This window comes from Chiloscyllium plagiosum, chromosome 19 (assembly GCF_004010195.1).
Source record: "Chiloscyllium plagiosum isolate BGI_BamShark_2017 chromosome 19, ASM401019v2, whole genome shotgun sequence".
Classification (NCBI taxonomy): domain Eukaryota; kingdom Metazoa; phylum Chordata; class Chondrichthyes; order Orectolobiformes; family Hemiscylliidae; genus Chiloscyllium; species Chiloscyllium plagiosum.
In genome coordinates this window covers 37,673,056-37,692,479 of record NC_057728.1, presented here as the reverse complement: position 1 = coordinate 37,692,479, position 19,424 = coordinate 37,673,056, and the positions used below count along the sequence as shown (strand labels likewise).

General features: G+C 38.7%; 1 protein-coding gene across 1 annotated transcript in view; it reads left to right on the top strand.

Annotated features, from left to right (window-relative positions):
- Positions 1-19,424, top strand: part of si:ch211-272n13.3 (ankyrin repeat domain-containing protein 26) — a 154,829-nt gene that overhangs the window by 9,069 nt on the left and 126,336 nt on the right. Inside the window, exons 4-7 of the mRNA XM_043708882.1 lie at positions 3,850-3,956; positions 5,980-6,117; positions 11,032-11,168; positions 16,031-16,081. Of these exons, the coding sequence (XP_043564817.1) occupies positions 3,850-3,956; positions 5,980-6,117; positions 11,032-11,168; positions 16,031-16,081 (433 nt within the window). The remainder of the gene's footprint in view (positions 1-3,849; positions 3,957-5,979; positions 6,118-11,031; positions 11,169-16,030; positions 16,082-19,424) is intronic.

Below are 19,424 nucleotides of genomic sequence, written 5' to 3'. Positions count from 1 at the left end.
ATTCTTCTCTCATCACCTGTGGGCTTGCTGATTTTGGGGTAACTCACCTGGAACTGTAATACAATGGGGATCCTCACCCCAGGATAGTGACAAATGTGCTGTGTTTATTTTGGACAAAAACAGCTATATTACGATGAATACATTGTTACTTTCTACCCTCCACATTGATCATTGTGGAAATTTTCCCTCATTTAAAAAAAAGCCGTGTCTCTGTGCAGCAGATTTTTCTATAAATCTGTAATAGAATTGTAACAATGGATCTGCAAAAGTAAACTCCCTGATATCTATAATTGTTTTTAGGATCAGTTTTTCCATGTAGATTGATTTGGTTTGTGCATGACTTTTGTTTGAAGATCTGGAGTTTTTTATGAAATTTGATAATCTCTTTCACCTGTCTTGTTTCCTACTTGATGTTCCTTTGATTATGCTTCCGCCTGAATGGTTTCAAGTGGTATTCTGATGACTGGTGGTTTTGTCTTTGAATAGTGGTGTGAAGAGTCAGTTTTTTAGACTCTGTTCATTGCCATTTCACACTCACTTCTGTATTGTTAAACCTGTTGTCTAGAATTACTCAATTTCTTACCTACATTGAGACCAATGTGAATCTTTTGTTGTATGCAATAAAAATACTTCCCAAATTAATGCAGCCTTTATAAACAAAATGCATAATATTATGGTTTGTTGTGTCCCAAGTGAACATCCATGTTGGTGTTTAGATATTTGAGTTGATAATCTGGTAAATTTGAACTAACCTTGATGCTACCTGGATATCTCAGTACGCTGTAATCTCAACAAAAAATTTGTGTATATTATTTTCATGATGTCAGCTTTGTAACACGTTGTAGTGCATTAATGATACAACGTCACTTTCTCTCCAATCCTCGACAATGAATAATTTTTGACTTAAAAGTTGAACTTTTATGGTGTTACACAATTTCTATTTCTCATTGAAGTTCCAGGATGGAGGTGGTGGAGACCTTGCCCCCTTGGCCTTGAACCTCTTAGGGTTGAACAGCCTGCTGTCCATATGGTAAATGATTTGAATTCCCGTGGGCAGGTTTTGACTAGTGAGCTGGAAGATGATGAACAGGGGTGGATGCAATGATGCAGCCCTGCTTGACCTCTTCGTCCTCAGTGAAAAGCTCAGACACCAATCCACAGTTGCTAGGTATGTCGCAAACATGTCATCATGCAGCAGCCTCAGCAACCTGATGAACATATCAGCGCAGCCATATCGTGAAAGTATCTGCCAGTTCGTCTGGTGGTTAACTGTGTCAAACTATTTAGGTCGATGAAGACCATGCAAAGCAGTTGTTTTTGTTCCTGACATGACATGCTGTGTAAATCATATCTGTTGGCCCTCTGGAGGGGCGTAAGCCATACTTCGATTCAGGGAGCATTTCTTCAGATAACAGCAGAAGTCTATTGGTAAGGAGATGCTAGTATTTTGTTGGTTGACAGAAGGGGATGCCTTTGTAATTCTCACAGTCAGCTTTGGCACCCTTTAGAAAATGATCACAATCAGAGCATCCCTGCACTCCGAGGGGAGTGCTTCTTTGACCCAAATCGTCAAGAGCAAAGGATTCACATGTTTATGGAGCTCTGGGCCCTCCCTTCTTTAGGATCTCTGCAGGAATCCCATCAGAACCAGCAGCCTTATTTCTTAGGCTCCTTATGGTATCTTGTACTTCCATCGCATTGGAATGTTTTCCCACGTCATCTTGCATGGATTTGTGGGGGATTTGGTTGATGATTTCCAAATTAACATTGGTATTATGGTTGAGGAGTTCTTGGAAGTGCTGTCTGCAGTGGGTGTTTATTGCCTCATTCTTGAACAGTTTTTGTCTGACTTTAGAGCGCAGGGTGATTAGATCACAGTAGCTTGGACCATGTATCACCCTGGTGACACTGAAGAAGCCTCTTGTGTAACCAGTATGTGCTACTTGCTGGTATTTCAAGGCCTTATCAGTCCATCATTTGTTTCTGTTTACCCTCTTCTGCAGGTCAGCCTTAGCTTCAGCATATTCCTTTCTTTCAGCCTTCCAGGTGATATTCTGCCAGTCACAGAACACCATTGCAACATACTGTGGAAGATCTGCAGTGCATCTTGGATGGCTTTGTCAAAGCATATAAGCTGATGGGCCTTGTTCTTCAATAAAAACAAATACCACGCAATAGTCCCTGCACCCCTCCTGTAATGAAGGGTCAACAGCACCCCCTTGAAAATATAGATCCCTTCACATACCTCGGCAACCATCTCTCCTCCAAGGTCAACATTGTTGCAGAAATACAACACTGTCTGAGCTGTGTCAGGGAAATCTATGCCCAACTCAGAAGAAGAATGTTTTCAAACAATGACTTACAATCCCAGACTAAACTTCTCGCCTACAAAGCCGTTGTCTTTCTCAGTCTGCTGCGTGGAGTTGAAATTGAAATACCTACAGTTGGCAACTTAAAATACTAAAACAACATCACCAGAGACCCCTCTGAAAAATCCAGTGGGTCACCTGGGAAGACAAGTGCACTAACGCCAATGCCTCCGAGGTGGCCAACATAGACAGCATCACACCGTAATTCAATGGCAACTCTAATGGACTGGTTATGTCATGTGAATGCCCTACTTATGCCTCCCAAAACAGATCATATATTCGCAGCTAAAAGATGGTCAGTGTGCCCCTCGTGGCCAAAAGAAACACTTGAAAGATAACATTTGAACCAACCTCAAGAAATGCCAGATCAACATCAGCAACTCGGAGGACGTGGCTACAAACTGGAATCAGTTAAAAAAGCATAATCCAGTAGGGAGCTATACGCCATGAAAACTATCTCTGCCATGCCACTGCACAGAAACCACTGTTGCTCGAGGAGAGCTGGAACATCAGAAAAGCCCAGCCTCCACCACTTCCAACCACCATTAACACCTACCAATGCCTGCACCATAAGAAAATCTGTGGTGTTTGGATTGACCTATTCAGACATCAAGAACCACAAGTGCTATCTTGCTATCAAAGTCATTTGCACCACATTTTTAAAAAAATTCAGTTATTTTATTCATATTTGGATCAATGCCATCATGAAGACTGAAGCTTGACGATTCTTCACTAATCCAAATCAGACACCAATGAACAGACTACTAGCAAATAGGTAGTAGCACCTTCTTCAATTCCATCCGTGCCTTGTAGACTCTTGGATAAGCGATTGGATAAAATTGGATTTTTCCAGCCTTTTCTTTATTCATTTCCTCGATGGTCATCACATCCTGAGGTGGGACCTGAACCTGGATTTTCTGTCCCAGAGGTAGGGACAGTACCAATGCAACATAAGATCCTCATTTTGTGTCTCTGCTTTTTGTGGTCAGGGGAAAAATCATTTGGTCAGGTGGATTCCAGTGTTGTACATGTAGGGTGTCTAGGACTGCAGCTTGTTTTGGAATTTAACTCATCAGTGCTGCATCTAATGTTGGATTCCAAACTCTTTGTATTATCCACTGCATTCTTCTCTGTGTATTATCAATCAAGGACTGGCTCCTATAATGATAGGGACTGTAGGTAAAGGTCAATACGATGGTTAACAAGATCTCCACATGCCAAGAATGAATAAAAATATTTTTTTCAGAAACTTGTTCAAAATTAAAAGTGCCTGTACATTGTGAAGTTACAAGATTAAAAACTGGGATGTTTCCAAATCTCCACATTCTAAAAAGTGATCTCCAAATGTTTAAACAGTTATCAAGTGAGAACTAATTTTAGTAATGTGTGGCTATTATTTAACCTAACCATTAGCAGTGGAATTGCTAATTATTCCATCCGTGTCATTTAAATGATTTGAAGTACATTTTCTTTCCAAAAGGATGGTAACACACCTTTGCTGTTGGCTGCTATTGAAAATCACCAGGAAATAGTAGAACTCTTGCTTAAAGAAGGAGCAGATGTCAATGCCAAGGACAAAACTGGGAGGTATAGTTTATACATTAAATCATATTATAACATAAGGACTTGTTTGTGTGAAATTTGCATACCTCTTCCCTATGTGTTTTTCTTCATGAATCTTTTGAATTAACATTGAGTATTGATCATCTCAGTTGCTATGTTTTACTTTCTGGTTGCCAGCAACAAGATCCCATATTCATGAGAGAATGTGGTAAATTGTTGGTCAACATTCCATTGCTAAACTAAATCCGATTGTTCAACCAGTTTATCTTTATTTTCTTAGAATATATATTCAATGCCATTCATTAAGAGCAATTAGCCCTTTCAAGCATGTAATTTTAATATTGTACATACCATCAAAGATTAAAAGGAACATTTACCTCCTGGTATCTATTTTCAATGCAGTATCTTCATTTCACCAAGATTAAAGTGTTGAACTTTATAGGTTTTGTGTCCTTTTAGTTGCTGATGGATGAAAGGAAGGAGAATAATAGGAAAATAAATGCATGTAGTTCACTGGCATCAAGGAACTTTTAATTCAGCTGGAATGTTAACTTGCTTGTGATTGGGCAGTGTCAAGGCTAGTCAGGTTACCATCATTTCAGGGAAAGTGTAAACTAAATTCACTGAGTTGGACCCCATTTGAAGAAATTGTCAACAAAGTTTGACTTGTCCTAACCTTTACTGTTCCACAGATCAGAGTCCGTGGAAATTAAACATGCATTAATGTGCAAAAGATACTTTAAAATGAAATTTATCTTTTATCTTAAATAGTCAATACATCAAACACATCCCTTAATCATAAGCATCCAGTCTAGTCTTTCCAAATGGATTGATTTGGCCTCCTAGGGTTCTATTCACTGGCAACCATATTCCATGTATAAGGTCTACTGTCCTAAATAGAGTTTTTTTTGGGCAAGACAAAAAGGCAACAGATAATAATTTTGGTGCAACAAACTAGCAGTTTGTTAAATCGACGATTAACAGACATCCAACTTACAAGCACTTGTACTTACGAATATGATTCCATACAGCAGTGTAATTTTAACGACCTGTTCTGGGGACATTTCATGTAATTGTGATGTTGTATCATCCTCCAACTTCCATTCAGATTTACTTGTGAGCAGACTCAGCAACATCTGGTTAAACAAAACTATCAATAGATGAATTTATCAAGCTTCTTTTGATCCTAGCTGCTTGAGGATCTTATTTTTATGCCCTACTGAGAGGCCTGCCTATGTCTATAGTTTTGCTACCTAAATGTGACCTGACTACCTGACACCTTGCCTCTGGATGCCCAGGCCCCTGTGTGTCATTTTCATGCAATTTTCTATCCTCACGACATTGAGGTCCATCTTTGGCAAAAATGGTAGCAACAACTCTATAAAGGCACATTTTAAAATTTATTTTAATCCTTTTGCTTTCTATCTAAATCTTAGATATTAAATGTATCAGAGGTAGGGGAAGAAATCAGGAACATAGTCTTAAGTTAGAGGATCAGCTATGATCACAGAACAAGTTTGAAGAGCTGAATGCTGTTACTGCTGCTCCTAGTTTCTATGTAAAGATGTTATTTTATTAATAAGCTTAATATTTAAAGCAACATCATAACTTTGTCAGGAGAATTTTCTTCATTTGTCAAGAATGCCAAATGGATAAATTATTCTTTTACAAATTGAAATGATGTTGCTAGCCTTTTGTGACCTGTTTCATGATACCAAATAAAAGTGTGAAGGAAGAAATTGTGATTTTAAAATAAGTAGATTGAAGTAGCACCAATGTCAATCCCACATCAAATGGGGCAAGTCCTTTTAGATTGTTTACATCCAAGTGGGAATAAATCAGTGTCTAGGCTTGCCACATAATTCAACTTGAGTTATTGATTATGCATCAAGGAGTTGTACATTTTAAATGTTTAACAGCTCAATCCTGAGAATAAAATAAGTCAATTATCTGTTTGTGGCAGCATTGATAGAGAGGAGTGTGTTTTAGTTATGGTTAGTGATTCCAGTACATCATTTATAAGGCCTTTGTATCCTGTTCTTCCTAGAACTGCCTTGATGATTGCTGCAAGTAATGGACAAATTAGTTTGGTTAAGTTACTTCTACATTACAATGCCGATGTTTCCTTAAAAGAAGATAAAGGATGGACAGCTGAAGATCATGCAATGATGAATGGACACCATGCGTATGGATTTTACTGTTCCATTATTATTTTCATGTTTAGAGGTAGTGGAGTAGTACAGATGGCATGGCAATTATACTACTAACATACCTTGGGTTTCCCCTATAATGTGACAGTCTGTCTACCTCAGTATAAAACTGGATCACAAAACAGTTTGTTCCATTCTTGGTCCACGCTTAATTAGCTTATCTTCCCCAACCAACATTTGTGTACAATAACTAATCTCTGTCTTCCAACTGTTGATGTGGGAGAGAATCAGCCAATTCTGATTATTTTTCAGCCAGCAATCCTCCACCCTAAAATGAGTAGAAAAACTTATGGAGTTTAGTTCTGTTCATCCTGTTTTGGATCCAAAAAAAATTAATTGAGATATGCTCTCAGTGGTGAGAGAATGAGAGCCATGGAGGGATAAGGGAATGTGAATTACCAAATAGTCTAATTATAAGTTAATACAAAAGTATAAAAGATAATCAAAAAAAGTAAGTGGGAAAATTTGGCAGGAGTTGGGGAATGTGGATTAGGAGCAGCTGTTTGAGGGTAAATCCACACTTCATATGTGGGAGACTTTTAAAGACACTTTTAAATCCTGATTAGAGTGCTGGATAGACATGTCTCTGTGAAAAAGAAGGACAGAAATGGCACGAGTAGGGGAACCGTGGATGACAGATGAAATTGTGAGACTAGCTAAGAGGAAAAAGGAAGCATATATAAGGTCTAGGCGACTGAAAACAGACAAAGCTTTGGAAAAATATCTGGAAAGTAGGACCAATCTGAAATGAGGAATTAAGAGGGCTAAAAGGGCTTATGAAATATCTTTAGCAAACAAGATTAAGGAAAGTCCCGAAGCCTTTTGCTCACATATAAGGAGCAAGAGGCTAATTAGAGAAAGGGTTGGCCCACTCCAGGACAGATGAAAAAAGTTACACATGGAGTCAGAGAAAATGGGTGAGATTCTTAATGAGTATATGTACTTTGCATTGGTATTCACTGAGAAGAGGGACATGATGGCTGTTGAGGTTGATGTTTGATTACTCTAAGTCAAGTCGGCATGAGGAGGGAGGAAGTGTTGAGTATTTTAAAAAGCACTAAGGTGGACAAGTTCCCTGGTCTGGACGGAATCTAACTCAGGTTACTGAGGGAAGCGAGAGAGGAAATAGCTGGAGCCTGACCAGATATCTTTACTTCATTCTTGAACACAGGTGAGGTCCCAGACAACTGGATAATTAATGTTGTCGCCTTGTTTAAGAAGGGTAGCAGGGATAATTCAGATAATTATAGACTGGTGAACCTGATGTCAGTGGTAGGGAAGCTGCTGGAGAAAATACTGAGGAATAGGATCTATTTGCATTTGGAAGAAAATGAGTTTATCAGAGATAGGCAACATGGTTTTGTGCAGCGAAGGTCATATCTTACCAACTTAATAGAATTCTTTGCGGAAGTGGCAAAGTTGATTGAGAGAAGGGCTGTAGATGTCATGTACGTGGACTTCAGTAAGGCGTTTGATATGGTTAGAGAATGTGGTGCTGAAAAAGCACAGCAGGTCAGGTTAGTCAGAATTCTCCTGATTCTCAGATGCTGCCTGACCTGTGCTTTTCCAGCAACACGCTCTCTACTCTGATATCCAGCATCTGCAGTCCTCACTTTCTCCCAGTTTCATAACGTTCCCCATGGCAGGCTGATGGAGAAAGTGAAGTCTTACGGAATCCAAATATACTATCCGGATGTATAGAGAACTGACTGGGCAGCAGGAGACAGTGTAATACTAAAAGGGAGTTTCTCAAAGTGGAGAACTGACAATTGGTGTTCCACAGGGATCAGTATTGGGACCACTGTTGCTTGTGATCTACATAAATGATCTGGAGGAGGGGATAGGTGATCTGATAAGCATTGCACTAAGATTGGTGGAGTAGCAGATAGTGAAAGAGACTTTCAGAGAATGCAACAGAATATAGATAGATTGGAGAGTTGGGCAAAGAAATGATTGATGGAGTTCAATCCAGACAAATATGAGGTGATGTATTTTGGAAGATCCAATTCAAGAGCAAACTGTACAGTAAATAGAAAAACCCTGGAAAAAATTGATGTACAGAGAGAGATCTGGCAGTTCAGGTCCATTATACCCTGAAGGTGGCAACTCCGGTCGATAGAGTGGTCAAGAAGGCATAGGGACGCTTTCCTGCATCCAACTAGGTATTGAGTACAAGAGTTGGCAAGTCATGTTACAATTGTACAGGATTTTGATTCGTCCACATTTGGTATACTGCATATAATTCTGGTTGCTACATTACCAAAACATTGTGGATGTTTTGGGCAGGGTGCAGAAGAGGTTCACCAAGATGTTGCCTGGTATGGAGGATGCTAGCTATGAAGAGAGGTTGAGTAGATTAGGATTATTTTTATTAGAAAGATGGTGATTGAAGGGGGGTGGGGAACCTGATTTGAGGTCTACAAACTCATGAGAGTTATAGACGAGATGGATAGCAAGAAGCTTTTTCCCAGAATAGGAGACTCAATTACTCAGGGTCACGCATTCAAAGTCAAAGGGGAAAAACTTCAGGGAGATATGCATGAAAAACTCTTCACGGTGGTGGGTGCCTGGAACACGTTGCCAGCGAAGGTAGAACAGTGGGGCACAATAGCGTATCTAAACAGAGGGATACAGACCCTTAGAGAATAAGCTACAGGTTTAGATCGAGGATCTGGATCGGCGCAGGCTTGGACAGCTGATGGGCCTGTTCTGTGCTGTTATTTTCTTTGTTCTTTCATTCTTTGGAACTTGCGCCATTGTCTCAAATGGTACGAATGCAAAAAACAGGGAAAGTTGTGCTTCAGTTATAAAGTGCTCTGATGAGGGCCCATTTGGAGTAAGTGTTAAGATTTCAATAGAGCAGGTTTGCCATAGAAATACCCTCTGGTAAAAGGATTATGTTTAAGGTAAATCTAAAGTAACCTCCAAAAGAACTAGAGCTTAGCATGAAGGGTGTATGTTTTAACAAGTTGCTATATGGAATTGACTGTTGAAACAAATTCAGTAATAATTTTCTCAAGAGATTCAGATATATGCTTTGAAGGGGAAGTTTAGATTAGATGATTAGATTCCCTACAGTGTGGAAACAGGCCCTTCGGCCCAACCAGTCCACACCGACCCTCCAAAGAGTAACCCACCCAGACCCATTTCCCTCTGACGAATGCACGTAGCACTATGGATAACTTAGCATGGCCAATTCACCTGACCTGCACATCTTTGGACTGTGGGAGGAAACCGGAGTATCCGGAGGAAACCCACGCAGACACAGGGAGAATGTGCAAACTCCACATAGACAGTCATCCGATGCTGGAATCAAACCTGGGACCCTGGTACTGTGAGGCAGCAGTGCTAACCACTGAGCCTCTGGAAATTGTTGCAGAACTGTGGGGAAATATATTTATTTAGATTATAATGTGAATAATTTGAGGGATCTTTTAAAGAGCTGTCTGAACTCCCTTTCCATTGCATCAATTTGTAATGTCGAGGCCACTCCTCAGTGAACACTAATATTCAGGGGTACAGACAATTTGATGGGTGCTACATTTGTCTTTGCCCTAATGTTAGTTACTTTCAATTCTGCCAACAATAAGAGCAAGCCTGATGCAATACTTTAAGTCGATTGCTCAGGACAGTTTTGGGGGTCACTGAAGTGAAATTCAAAGATGACAAGTAAAAACTCTGGAAGTCAGTGTGTGTGAGAGAAAGAGAAGTATACTCCAATGTTGGGAAGGGTTGTGCTGATAGAAACAATTGAAATATGTGAGTTCAACGTAGTTTGGGCTCAGCAATCGTAAACAGTTGAAACTACGAAAGGAGGACTTGAAGATGTCATGGATCTTTGAAGAGTTTGAAAGAAATGTACACACAACTAATAGTTTGATCCTGCATAGTTCAGTCATCTATGTAAGTGAGACTTGAGAAAGGTCTAGAGCAGTTGAGTAACTGTATAATGAGGGCTCTGATAAGTCCGAGAAGGTGTGAAATGTTTGAAAGATACTGTTACACAATTAAGGATTGAAAACCTACAAGCTGTATTTGCTTTCTGTAACGGGGATGTGAGGAGGTGTGATCTAGGGTCAGTACTAGTTTGGTAAATCTCACTGTTCTTAAAAATCTGAAGGCATACCTGTAATTAATTACCGGGGTGCAATTTCCAGGAATTCAACAGAGTGTATATCCAGAAAAGGAAGGATAGACACCCAGAATGTGAGCAACCATTGAGATGGCTGAGTGGTTTTTGAGGGAGTTTCAATGCTGGTTTGTTGAAAGTCTCTCAGACCTTTTGTTCAGATTTGCTGGCCCACAGTGTCACTGTTTTTGGAGGTGATTACTGAGAAATCTGGGATTCTTTTGGTCACATTTGCCATTTGGTATGTTCTTGGTGATGATCAGCCTTTGTCAGTTACTGATATTTACCTGATTTAAGTTTGGAATGTTAGAAGGCGTTTTCTCTATCTTTCTGTATCTAAACTTTTAATCAACATTTTTTGCGTGCATGAAAAAGCTTATTTCTAATAACCTACGTATTGTTAATGAAAACCTGGCTGAATTGTTTGTAATATTGAAACAGATGCAGTTTAAAACCAACATAATTGACCATAGTTGCCTCTTGGGGAAATTTTAAATTTATGATCAGTAAAGGATTGGGATTAGAAAGGAATCAATGTACCCCTCCAACCTGTGCCATTACAGCTGGCCCAAGCAGTCGGCTAAATGGCCACCTCCTGTGCTGCACTCTCTATGATTATACAACTTCAAAATGAAACAGCTAAATATTAAGGTCCTCCCTCTATTAAGGTCCTGCCCCCAAATTATTTTTAAAACTTAAACAATATTGTTCTACTTCGGGTGATTCTTATGTAAACAAATCTTTATTCTGATTTCTACAGTTGTTCACATTTAATATCTGAACATGATACGAGAAAGAAACTTCTTCAGTCACCATATTATGGACCAAACAAAGTTAAAGGAAACCATGCTGCTGAAGCAGGTTTTGCACTTGGAGGACCAGCCACAGACAAAGACGGTGGGTTTGTGAGAACAGATGCATAAATACACATTGAAATGTTTTGGAAGTACTTTTGTGTTTATAATCATGATATTAAAACTTAATTTTACAAAAGGATTGGGTGTAGCAGTTGCATTGTTGTTGACTAACTGTAGTAAGGTATTTATATTTAAATTGTGTTTATGGTAGCTGAAAATATTTCGCTGTGAATGTTTGATGAACCTGAAAATCATTTTTGTGGAAAATACCTTTTATGGCCAGCTGAGATTTCATTGAATTTTGTTTTCCCTTCTGAAAATACAAATGAAATATCTTTTGAAACGATGCAATGGCTCTGTTATAGTTTTATTGATTGAAATAATATATTTATGTTAATTAAGGAAAATGAACCTGTTTGCAGACAGAATGGAGGTGTTCCATAAAGCAATTGCCCAGTCTGCGTTTTGTCTCCCCAGTGTTGTGGAGACCACATTGTGAGCAGTGAATGCAGTAGACTAGATTGAGTGAAGTGCAGATAAACTGCTGCTTCACCTGGAAGGTGTGTTTGGGGCTTTGGATCGGGCGAAGGCAGGAAAGTGGTGCCCTCTACATTGGGGACACAAAATGCTGACTGGGCAACCACTTAGCGGAACCCCTTCGTTCTGTCTACAGAAATTAGCCCAAGCTTCCAGTTGCCTTTGACTTCAACACACTGCTGTCTTCCCTGGCCAACATCTCTGTCTTAGGCTTGCAGCAGTACTATAGCAAAGTTCAGCCCAAGCTGGAAGAATAACATCTCATTTTCTGCTTGGGGACCCTCCAGCTTCAGTACCCCAATGTTGAGTTTAATAATTTCAGGATCTGAGCGATTTCTTCCATATTCTTCCCCCACATACCAGACCTTGTCATCTCATGGACTGCTTTCACCAGAGCCAACCCATTTCCACCCACGATTGATCCCCATTAGCAGTTTTTATTTCTCCTAGGCTCACCATAATCCATTAGTTTGTTTGCCTAATTACTGTTCTCTATCTGTCTTTCCCTGGGCTCTGCCTACTCTCTACCGATGCGGAGTTTCTCCAGCTAATTCTGTTTTTGTTTCGCATTAAGCCCTTGTCTTTTCCAAATGGCACTATTGAATATAAAAGTAAGGAAGTTGTTATATATTAGGCTGCAACTTGAACATGGATACCACACTTTAGGGAGGGTGCAAATAACATGAATAAAACTGGTATGAGAGATCTTTGACTTCAGCTGTGTAGAAGATGCTGGGGTTGTTCTACTTGGAGCAGAGAAGGTTCAGATTTAAAGAAGTTTCCAAAATCAAGGAGAATTTTGATAACATAAATGAGGAAGAACTATTTCCAGATACCAAAGCCTTGGTAATTAGTAATAGAAATATGGTAATAACAAAATGCTGTATATACTGAACCGGTTGGGCAGCATCTGTAGAAAGAAAGAGGCAGAATTGGTTGCCTTTCATCAGAGCTTTCATATCTGCATCCTCAACCCACCTTACAATTCTTGTCTACTCATCCCAACTATGTGTATCTTGAGATGCGTGTTTGATGCCCTGAGTGGAAAGATGAGGATGAGTGATGGATTAGGTAAATTACTATCGCTGTTGCCAGATGTGGCCGGTGAGTCTCACTTCTGTTGTGGGCAAAGTCTTAGAGAGAATTGTAAGGGATAGGATTTATGCACATCTCAACACCTATGATCACAGCTAAAATATCATCCTGTTTAATGCAGTGAGTTCTTTGACAGCTTTGACCCATTTTATTTAATTCTTTGCTATGACTTAGATGCCAAAGGATGGAAAGGGAATCCTGAGTACCTCTGGATTGAGATTTTGATTTTGATTTAGCAGATTACACTTCCTTAACTGACACTTGGATTCAGCAAAAGCAGCTTATTGAGCTTTATAAGTTGCTTCTGTGGATTTTTAAAAATACCTGCTTATCTTGAGCAAAGGCTAGCCACCCCACCCTCATCCCATCTTTCCCAATATTTTGCTGAAATGCCCAACATCTTGATCTCAGGTTATCAGCTGACACTTGGTGAGGCAGAGAAAAGCTCAGATGGTCACATGTGAGTGAAGAACAAGATAATGTGGCTATGAATATTTGTAATAAATCACCGTTAAAGTGGTTTCTGGTACTTGCTAATGGATAATCATGATGAACAGGTAGTGATGTTGAAATTAGATTAAAATGGTATGTTTTTAGATTAGATTAGATTACATTACAGTGTGGAAACAGGCCCTTCGGCCCAACAAGTCCACACCTGATGAACAGGTAGTGATGTTGAAATTAGATTAAAATGGTATGTTGAGTTGAGCAAAACAACTATTTTCCTTAGCCCATAAATATTTTGCCAAGAGAGGGCAAATCTTTGGGCTAAGGTTCAGTACAGTAGTCCTGTATTCATCTGTGAGGTTGTATCTAAAAGTCTGACTGTAGCAGTAATGTTAATCAAATTCTGGCATCATCTAGGGCATTTACCTGTGAACCCTTAAAAAGTAGTGAAGCACATAATGTCAGGGCAGCATGGTGGCTCAGTGCTTAGCACTGATGCCTCACGGTTTGATTTCACCCTCCGGTAACTGGCTGTGTGGAGTTTACACATTATCCCACTGTTTCATGAGTTTCCTCCCATAATCCAAAGATGTGCAGGTTAGTTGGATTGGCCATGCTAAATTGTCCATAGTCTCCAGGGATATGCAGGCTAGGTGGATTAGCCATGGGAAATGCATGGTTATGGGGATAGGGTAAAGGAGTGGATCTGAGTGGGTGGAAAAATCTTCAGAAGGACAGTGTGGACTTGATGGGCCAAATGGCCTGCTTCTTTAGGGATTCAGTGAATATACCATGTTAATTTGTGCTCAATACAAGCTGTTACTAAACTAGACATCACTGGCATGTTAGAGGTTTGTCCTCTTATTTATGCATCATTACTGTATTGGGGCTCTTACAAGGAGACAGCATCAACCTCTGGAGTGCTCGGTATGCCTCATCACTCAGTTTTCAATCTGTCATTAATTCCCACTATTTGAATAATACTGTTCAAAGCATTATACCAGATTCTAGTATAATATAAAAGTATGTGTAGGGCACTGTACCTTTATTGAAATTGAACTGCATGTTTAAGGAATGGCAGTCTTTACAGATCATGTAAGTTTTGGCACAGAATGCTACTTGTGTGTAGTCAACCATTCCAAACAAATTTGAAAAGTTTTGATGGGGTGCTTCCTTCACTGGTATGTGAAGCACTGTTAAGTTGCGTGCAGTAAATTGAATTATCAAGACGAAGAGGGAATTGTACAGTGAATTAGCTGACCTGTAGTTTCTTTGAGCTCATTACATAGTTTGAGAGCTACATTTTCTCACACTGCTGCTGTGCTGTGAATAATGGTTATGCATCAACTGCATTCACGAACAATTCTTGAAAAGCTTGAATAGTATTTGCTGATCTATTCAATAGATAATTGGCTCTGCTTTGGGATTCTGTGATTAATTTGGCCCCCTTCTAGTTTTCTTCTGTATACATGTCGTAAACAAAGATGTGCAGGTCAGGTGGATTGGCCATGCTGAATTGCCCATAGTATTGGGTGCATTGGTCGGAGGGAGGTGCGTCTGGGTGGGTTTCTCTTCGGAGGGTCGGTGTGGACTTGTTGGGCCGAAGGGCCTCTTCCCACATTGTAGGGAATCTAATCTAAACCTAATCTAATCTAATTTAAACTGGGATTTGTGTTGGGTATCTAATCATACAGTCCTCCAATCTGAGTTTAGTTATTAATTTGAAACTGGCATCCTTAGTGTAACTGTAAAATAATTCCCATGCCTACAGTGCGTTGAGAGATTTGGTCGTAAGTCTTAATAAATTTTAGTTGAATAGTGTCTCAGCTAATTCTTCGAAGAATCCTTGCTTTGATGACAAATACTCTCAGCCATGGTTAGAAAGCAGAATATCTGGTATTTGAGGCAATTGAAATCTCTTAACTCATTTATGTATGCTCGCAATTATAATTCAATTAAGGATACACATTCGTAAACTGAATGGATTCGTACTGGTTACTTCTACAATGCAAATCTACAGTACAGCTGCTTAATCAGAACTGATTAATTCTTTGAAAGCAAAATTCTTAAATATACTATGCATCTAGCAATCCCTACTTAATTCAATGGGCTGTTCTGTAGTGTAATGGTAGTCTAACTGGTAAAACTGAGAAGAATAGTTAATGTGGAAGAGTATGAGATCTTCTAGTGTTTAGAGACAGAAGTTGGAAAGACTTATTCTATATTTGGTCCAGCAACATCTGACTGGGAACTTGAAAACCTGAAAAGATTGGAGTAGAAAGGTTCTTTGATCTTCAGTATTACCATTTTTTAATTTAATGACAAAGTAATCTCAATCAGAATAATAGTCTTAATTTACAAAGTATAACACCTGATATGATTTATGCAACAACCATTTGCCACATCTGCTTTGTTAAAATATCAAAGACATTTAGTTTGTTGAGTACATGAGAATTGATATACTCGTATATATGATATGGGTTTACTTGGACCAAAAATAACTAACTAGATTATTTCAGTTGGAATGTTGAGAAAATTATTTTGCAAAGTCACCTGATGAAAATTTAATCTAGTACTATTATAATTTAATAGTACAGAAAACGTTTTAGGTAATTTGGTTTCAAAATAAAATCAGTTTAACAATTTAATGTACCTGCTCTTAGTTCAATATTCGAAAAGCTACGGTAAACTTATCAAACAATGATTTCCTGTTTGTAGTGATTGTGGCAACAATGTTGTGCTTAGAATTCTGTTTTAGCTTCTACTTTCTCTTGTTCCTGACATTGTCTCATCTGTTCCTCATGTCTTTTCCTATGGACATAGAGTTTCAGGAGTCTCCTGAACAGAAGTGGCGAACCAGTGATTCTGAGAAAGGTAGTATTGACAATCGAATCTTTCTGGCAAAATATATCCCACTTGACTCCTATATTTTCTGTTTTTGCACAACATTTGCTTTAATGGGTTCATTTGCAAAATTTATTTGGTCCCATTTTCCATTATATGTTTCTGCATAAACATCCCTGTGTAATGTTAACTTGTAAATTGTTTATTTTTAAATTGATATACAGATAAAATCAACTTTATTGCAAATGTTGGTCAAATGATTGCAGGATGAAATGGGCGACATAATTATATTTCAGTATATTTAAAATAGCAAACCTCAAGCTGCTTTAATAATTACCAAAATTTATCTTCTGCCTTATTTCCCTCAAAAAATGAAATATTTCATGCTTTAAAGCTTTCACTGTAGTTTGTCTTTTTTCCTACTTTGTTACTTGATTGAAATTGTACTGTTCTGAAAAATGGGTGTTGAAATGTTGTCACTTCTCACTCAGTAGAATGTTGTGAGCAATTTTTGCTTGTATATCCTCCCTGAGCAAAAGCGGTTGTACATAAATTTCATTTTTTTTTGTAAACAGACAACCTTAATTTATACATTATGCATTTCTAATTAAATGGTAACTTAAGCTTATAAAAATTGCTACATTTAATTGTTAGTGCGTAGTACTTGTTGCATTATGGTCTGGTTTGTGAAACCAACTTTTAAGATTTTGCGGTTTTCTTCCCCCTGCATATTAGAATAAAACTTCGGTAACTGGGGAATAGAATTAAATATTTCCTTTAAAGTCTATAACCTCTTAGCATCATGTTTTTCAAAAACATCTTTTCTATCAAAGACTGTTTTGTAATGAATGAAGAGACAATTTAACACATGACTTTTTCGGGAAAACCTAAATAATCTATCGTTCTGAATCAAGCAGGAAGGTACCAGTCAAATCACTTCAAAGCATTTATGATGCTGGCTTGAGCCATTATCTTGATTTCTCCCCTCTGAAAATTTACTCAGCAATTAGCCTGTTATGAATCCTGTTGTTAAGGACAGTACTTTTTTAAAAAAAAAACTCTTAATTCAAAAGGTTTTCAGATCCTAAACTCCTTCATTCTACAGGAGCTAGCTAAAAATATTTTAATGGTGCCTTTTACCAGAACGTGTGTAAATTACTTTTGTTCAAAGGAGTAGCTAGTAGTAACCACTTTGTTTTTTGTGACTACTTATGAGCAATTATCCTGATAATTAATCAAATAAAAACAAGTATGTTTCATTTTTGTTACACCATGCTTAACTTAAGCATGTTGCTATCAGTGAAGAATGTGTTACTTCGCTAGTAATTTAGAGTCAGGAATAATGATCTGGAGGAAAGAGTTCAAACTCTACAAATAAAACTGAGGAATTTAATTCAGTAAATGAAATAAAATCTGTATGAGTAATGAGGACCATGCAACTCCAGATTGATCTATATGTCTATCTGGTTCTGTTCTTTGAAGAAGGAAGTCTATTATTCTTTCTTGGTCTGGGCTGTGGTGTAACTCCGAGCAACTCACTGTACTTAACCCTTAACTGAACCCTGAAACAGCCTCGAAAACAGCTTGTTTTTAATAAACCATTACACAAAATAGATTAAAATGGATGGGCCACCTAACCTTCAATACTGAGCACAACATAGACGTGTATAGCCCGGAATGGTAAAGTCCTATTCTCAAACACTGAGGGAGTTGTGAAATTTGGAGAACTGTTGCATTGAGTGATAAACGAAGAAGCTGACAATTCATATTCTCAGAACCATAACTTGCAGCCAATATCCAGGCCCTGCCATCACCATTAGTGGGTATATATTCTCCCTTCAGCTAAACAGATCCACCTGAATGTTGTGAGACTGTGATATCCAGTTTAAGAGTGATCAGATGAGTTCTTAACACTGGTTCTAGACCCAATACAGTCTTGTGGCATCAGATGAACATTGTCAAGGAAACCTGCTGATTATCATGCACTGCCCTTCCTCAACTGAGGAATGTATATTCTTCCATTTTGAACAGTACTTGAAAAAGGTGGTCAGAGCATTAGGAGAATAGAACGCAGTCTGGGAGTTGCTGCCATCATCAAGATGGAGCACTATTACTGAACAAACTGGCAAGTCCTGTAGGAAATAGACGCTAAGTTTCACTTAGAACACTTATGGAGAGAAGGAAAAACTTATTGATTTCACCCGTACTCTGCTTCGGTCTACTTGCTGAGATGCCTCTCTGTCTGTGTCTGTGACTACTACCACAGTTCTTGTAGAGATGAAAAATTGTCTTCACATTGAGATCACCCTTATTTATGTTTATAGCACTTAACCACCATGCTAAATATGATAGATTCTGAATAGCTTGAGTCGCTCAAAAGTACTTTGGACCATTTACGGCAGTGAACTTCCCGCATTTTATAACTCTGTGGCCCAACATATTCCACAGTTATCTTTCTTATCAAGCCTTACTAATCCTGATTCTGTGAGTGTGAAAGGAAATATGACAGAAGCAGCATCAAGTATAATCGAGAATTTAGTTTCACTGTGATGAAACCAACTCCATGCTAAACAACAATGCAATGCGACAACAAATGGATCAGGTCAACTCTTTAGTCTTGCCATATCTCATTGTGAATGGCATTGGACAAATAAATAGCTCACACAAGGAAAGATTTTAACAAACATTCTCGTTTTCAGTGATGACAGAGGCCAGCAATTGAGTACAAAAAATGTCTGTTGCATATAACCATCTTCAAGAAGTATCAAGCTTATGATCCATCTCGGCCTCCTCAGGTCGTCACTATCACAAGCAACATAATATCAAAAAAAAGGTTGCGCTCATTGAAAATCAAAGACTATGGTTCTGTCAAGATCTCGGCTATAGGGCTGAAACTTGTGCTCCAGAATTAACTGGATCCCTAAATGAGCTGTTCCAATGAAGTTATAATACTGGCATTTAGCTATCCGTTCTCAACACCTCATTCCAACCTTGGACCAAATGTGGCTAAGTCTGCTGAACTCTAGGCACATATTCCGTTGATATTAAGGCAGCATTTGGCTGTGCGGGCATCACAGAGCCTGTATAAAATTGAAGGAAAACCTTTCCACTGCCTGGAGTTGTACTGAATACATAAGTAAGTTGATTGTGATTATTGGAAGTTAATCATCATCTCAATCTCAGAACATTGCTGTAAGAATTCCGCATCCCAGCTGTTTTCAGCAGCTTATCAATGCCTTTCTCTCTGCCACGAGTTCAGTGAAGTGTGGAGTTTGCACATTCTCCAGTGTCTGCGTGGGTTTCCTCCGGGTGTTCCGTTTTCCTCCCACAGTTCAAAGATGTGCAGGTCAGGTGAATTGGCCATGTTAAATTG